Source organism: Nematolebias whitei, chromosome 13, assembly GCF_014905685.2.
Source record: "Nematolebias whitei isolate Nwh7 chromosome 13, NemWhi1, whole genome shotgun sequence".
NCBI lineage: Eukaryota > Metazoa > Chordata > Actinopteri > Cyprinodontiformes > Rivulidae > Nematolebias > Nematolebias whitei.
Window position 1 is genome coordinate 43,673,678 of NC_056510.1, and position 5,951 is coordinate 43,679,628.

Consider the following 5,951-nt stretch of genomic DNA (forward strand, 5'->3'; position numbering starts at 1 on the left):
ATAATAAATGGTTCTGCATTTATCCATATCTCCACTACAATAAATTCATCTTCGTTTCCTTTCTTTACCTCTCTAAAAGGCAGGTTTTCTCTAATAAAAGTGGCACAACCACCACCATTACCTTCTACCTGATCAGATCTAACAGTAGTATAATTTGAAATCTAATTGGGGTTTTAACCAGGTTTCTTGTACACAGATAATTTCAGGATCCTCTTCTAATGTATCAATAAAGTGTTTTAATTCCTGTCCATTTGATATTAAACTTCTTGCATTCCAGTGAAGAATCAAGACCATAATACTTTTGTTATCCTACCCATGCTGCTTCTTGATTGGCCTGAGCACTGAGGTCATCTCACACTGTGACTTCCACCACAACTGCAGCATTTTGGTTGTCTGCTCTTATTGCACTTTTCATATTCGTGATCTTCTCCACACCGTGCACACCTTCTCTTTCCTTTACATGTCTGAGCTGTATGGCCAAATCTTTGGCAATTATAACACCTAAGTGGACGTGGGACATATTCTCTCACACTGTAGGCCATAAACCTAAATAGACTTTTCCTGGAAAGTGTTTCCTCATCAAATTCTAGCAAAATGCTTTCACTGTTCCTTTTCTCTCCATTTTTAAAACTTTGGAGCCTTCTCACATCTTTAACTCTCCCCCCTCTAACATTGGATTTTATTTCCTCAACTGAGACTTCAACCAGGATCCCCCAAATCACTCCTTTCTTCCACCTATTCCCTTCTTGTACAAGGCTCACACTTGTCACTTTACACTTTCCCACCTCTCTCAGCCTACATGCTCTGTCTTTTTGTTCTTCTGTGTTGCAAATAATCAACAAGTTTCCATCTCTCAGAATTTTTGCTGTAGTAATGTCTCCCACTTGATTCTTCAGAATGGTGGATAGCTTAACTAGGTTGATTAATTGAAGTCTCTTCTCCTCATTGACTCTAACAATGACTTTGAACTCCTTTACCTCCCTCTCCAGTTCTACTTCAGACTCATCCCAGTTTGTCACTGCCCTTCCCTTCTTTACTGCATCTGCCACCACCGAAGAATTTCCTCTTTTTGGACTCATCCTTTCACTACATGAATTATAACTACGCACCTCACTCTCATTACCTACACTACTTTCCCTCTCTGGCCCATTCACAGCACAGCTGTGCCTACCTGCCGTAGTCTTTATCCAGAGTTCCTTCACCAGTTCGTGGGATTTCCCGATAGCGTCCTGAGTGTTCCCTCGACATCAACTTCCAAACACCCAAAGATTCTTTATTTCTTTATCTACATTTTCTTATTTTGTTGTTTTCAATTTCAAATTTTTAACCATTCAGCTGATATCAGTAAATTGTTTTAAATTATTGCACGCCGCCAAAACTAAGGAAGACAAACAAGTCTCAACTTTAACAAAGTCCATGTTCAATAATCCAGGTATAAAATCCAACATTTTTCATTCAGGTCATCTGGACAGTTTCTTTTTTTTGTGCTGAAACGTTTCGCCTTCGATCCAGAAGGCTTCATCAGTCAAGGAAACACACAACAAAACTGATTCTTCCTCCAACAGCTTACTCCAAAGTGGAACAAACCAGTTCTGCTTGTGATTAGATGGTCTCTTTGGTACGCCCCCTCCTCCATTGCCGGCCCTCTTCCTTGTTGACAATCTTGTCAAACTGGTTGAAAACAACAAAGTCCATGTCCTGATGCATGCTCAATAATCCAGGTAGAAAAATCTAAAAAAGTTAAATCTGGTCCTCTGGACATTCAAAAACACAAAACAAAGCAAATCAACAAAAAAATGTAGAAACGTTTCGTCTCTCATCCGAGAGACTTCCTCAGTCTGAGGTGCTGTATTCAGCTCAGTCTCTTAAATAGCACCTTGTCAGAGTGAATCAACCAAAACCAGCTGATCACATGCTCAAGAAGGACCATCAGCCTAACAATGGATCATTAGCACACTGATGGCTGTTTACTATTCACAGAGGGCTGAGTGATACTAGCAATCACAGCATTGTAAGAGGGGGACAGTTGAACCCGGAGGCTCCACCCCTGTTTAATGATGGACAATTTCTTTTCACAAAGATGGCCTCCTTTACTCCTCTCTCAAACCATCGTTCCTCTCTGTCCAGGATGTGAACATCTTCATCCCTGAAAGAGTGACCGCTGGCCTGGAGATGAGTGTAGACCTCAGAGTCCTGGCCTGATGATGTTGATCTTCTGTGCTGGTCCATCCTTTTGGCCAGTGGCTGTTTAGTTTCCCCGATGTAAGACTGATCACCCTCCTGACACTGAACAGCATACACAACATTGCTCTGTTTGTGCCAGGGGACTGGATCTTTGGGATGAACCAGTTTTTGCCGTAATGTATTTTGGGGTTTAAAAGCCACTGGGACGTTATGTTTAGAAAATAAATGTCTCAGTTTCTCTGATACTCATCATATGGAATGACCACTGGTCTGGGTCTGGGTTCCTCCTTTTCACCTGTTGGCTGACTGGGGTCCTGTTTGGGTTTCTTCTCTGCTTTCAGGAAGGCCCAGTTAGGATATCCACATTGCTCTAGAGCCTGTCTTGTGTGGGATTTCTCCTTCTGCCTGGCTCCCGAGCTAGTGGGGATGCTGTCTGCTCTGTGATACAGAGTCCTGATGACTCCTAACTTGTGCTCCAAAGGGTGATGGGAGTCAAACTGCAAATACTGGTCTGTGTGGGTGGGTTTGCGGTACACCTCAGTTTGCAAATGTCCTCTATCAGAGACTGAGACCTCACAGTCCAAGAAAGCCAACCTGCCATTTTTTACATCTTCTCGTGTGAACTTGATGTATTTATCCACATCACAGAGCAGAAGAAGGAAGTCTCTTGGATGAGAGACGAAACGTTTCTACATTTTTTTGTTGATTTGCTTTGTTTTGTTTTTTTGAATGTCCAGAGGACCAGATTTGACTTTTTTAAACAAAGTCCATGCTTATTTCCTTGACTGATGAAGCCTTCCGGACCAAAGGCGAAACGTTTCAGCACAAAAAAAAAGAAACAGTCCAGATGACCTGACTGAAAAATGTTGGAAGTCACGACTTCCTTCATCAGTCAACCTTATCCATTCTAAACACTCCGTTTTTGTTTTTATTTCCAGAAGAAGAAGAAGTGTCTTCAGAGGTTTTTGTGTTGTTTCTTTCAGTAGTTCTTGGTGCAGCACCCCCACAGGTGAGCGGGGGAACAGGTTGGTTCAACAGGTTGACTCGACTGCACAGTGCAGTGTGAATGCAAACGCACCAGCTCAAATGTAACAAAAGCTCATGAATATTGGTCCCGAACCGAACCGAGTCTACCGGACTATCAGCTGTGAAAACAACCTCAATGTGTGGAATTAAAGGAAATCTAAGTGAAATTTTGCTCTTTTTTTGTACACTAGTGTACACTTTTTTTAGCACGCACACGCATGCGCGTGCACACACCTCCACACATCATTATGTCTCCCCCACATTATGGATGCTTCTGACACCCTTGCCCAAACCTCTTTGTGTCTGCCTAAATCTGAGTCCAAGCCCACACTAACTGTGACAGAGGGTTGAAATTAGGACATTATTTAAAAAAAATAAATTGACAGAATGGTAAATGGACTGCACTTATATAGCACCTTTCTATCTCATCAAGATGCTAAAAGCGCTTTACAACACAATCTGTGTCCTCATTTACCCATCATACAGCTCTATACTAGATCTCTACAAAGACTAATCAGAGCTTTATCACTTTCATACACCATTGGGACACACATCAGAGGCAATGAGGGGTTCATTGTCTTGCCCAGGGACACTTTGACATGTGACTGCTGGTGGATTCGAACCCCCAACTCTTGCATTGGAGGACAACTGCTCTAACCACTGAGCCACAGCCACCCCACAGAAGAAAGGTTATTAATAGCAGAGATAGGATATTTGGCTCAATGATGTTGAAGATCCGTTCATTTCAAAGAGCTGCTCAATTTTGAATGGTAGTGACGTTATGGTTGTACGCCGTGACGGACAATATAAGGGCCAAACCATGTGTCTTTTATGTCTATATATGTGATGATGTAATGTAGTAACTGCTTACAAACAGGACATTCTTTTTTGGTGGAATTGGTAACACTGTATAAAACTTGTCATTGGAAACAGCACAGGCAGATGGGGCTGCAGTTTTCTCTCACCGCTGCGGTCAGCCAGTCCTCCACAGATCACCCGAGCTATGTATATATCTCCTGTCTCCTCATTCTTCTTTATTGTTGCACCCTGAAAGCACAAATAATTTTATTTTAATGGCTATGGTTTTTAGCAGTCCATACTTTAATTATTCTGAAATCTTTTTAAGTTCTTCAAATCTATTAACAATGTTATGCACTTTAGACAGAAAATCTATAATGTGCTTATAGTTTTCAAACTTTTAGCCCTAAAAATCAAATTTCTGTATAAAACACAATAACAGTCACACTTTGAAATCACATCTTTAGTTTAGTCCATATGTGTATGGAAAAAAAATGTTATTTTAACATACAAATGTGGAAATTGTGTGAACTGAACTAACTTTCTTTCTCATAAGTTTAGAACTATAGCAGAGGAAGCTATACCATTACAAAATATGTATGCACTGAACACAACAGCTAACTGCAGTCATAAAGAACAGTTGAGAAATCTAACAACTGGTTCTATGCAAAGCTTTATTACTTCTTCTAAAAAACATCATCCTCAAGGAAAAAAATATAAGAACGAGAGGAAAACAACTAAAAAGTTCCTTGAGAAACTTTGATGGGGACTGACTGCCATGCTGCCATTTAAAATGTTTGATTTGACAGTACCTTGTGTTGGGATTCGCTTTCAACAATAACCACACCAAGTTTCAACTTAATATCTGTAAAAATGGCTGATTTATAGTCATGTTTTCCTTTTAAGCTCAGACAGACATCTTGGATTGTTGATTTGCAATCAGTCTATTAGGGACTGTTGTCAGTTACCACCACACCACATTTCAGCTAAATACCTCTGAGTTATATCCATTTAAAATTAGATTTGGTGGCCATCTTGCATATTTTATTTGAATTCAGAATGTGTTGTGCATTGCTGTCAGGTACCGCCACACCACATTTCATCTCAATATCTTTTAAAATAGCTGTTATTGTTTTTTTGTTTTTCTCGATTTTAGATAAGGCAGCCATCTTGGAGTTTTAATTTGCATTAGGAATATATAAACACTTGCTCTCAACTACAACCATACCAAATTTCAGCTCACTGTCTCAATGAATGACTGAGATATAGTCAATTTTGAGTTTTCTCAGGTAGCTGTGGCAGCCATCTTGAACCAAAAGGTTCCAAATGTTAATCAGTTTGTTCAGAGGCCTCTTCATTCTAGGTCTTGTGACCTCCATGTGGCAGTTAGAAGCTGGTAATTATGTCAGTATTTTCCAATGAGAAAAATGGCATGTTTTTTTGCTAATTATGTCACCATGGTAACTTGAAACACCATCCATCCATCCATTGTCTTTTACCCGCTTCTTCCATTGTGGGTCACGGGGATCGCCGGAGCCCATGTACGGCAATCATTGTGCGAGGGGCGGGGTACACCCTGGACAGGTCGCAAGTCCATCACAGGGACTCGGCTTTTAACCAGAACTCGTAGGTCTGAACATATTACTCCAGTTCCTTCCTCCCTTCACTGGCTCCCTGTTCGTACGAGGATAGTCTTTAAAATTCTTCTGTTGACCTTCAAATGCCTAAATGGCCTCGCACCCCTTCACCTCTCTGAGGTTCTGGAACCTTACGTTCCCTCTCGGGCCCTGAGATCATCCGATCAGCTGCTTTAGGCTGTTCCAAAAACAAGAAGCTCAGAGGAGATCGGGCTTTTTCAGTCATGGGGCCCAAACTCTGGAACAACCTGACCTCCAACATCAGGCAGGCCACCTCCCTTCAACCTGCCCCCCAGCATCAGGCAG

The 5,951-nt window shown here is 41.3% G+C and overlaps 1 protein-coding gene across 1 annotated transcript in view; it reads right to left on the bottom strand.

Annotated features, from left to right (window-relative positions):
- Positions 1–5,951, bottom strand: part of LOC119419352 (MAGUK p55 subfamily member 4-like) — a 110,552-nt gene that overhangs the window by 75,819 nt on the left and 28,782 nt on the right. Inside the window, exon 6 of the mRNA XM_037686660.1 lies at positions 4,176–4,257. Coding sequence (XP_037542588.1) covers positions 4,176–4,257 — 82 coding nt within the window. The remainder of the gene's footprint in view (positions 1–4,175; positions 4,258–5,951) is intronic.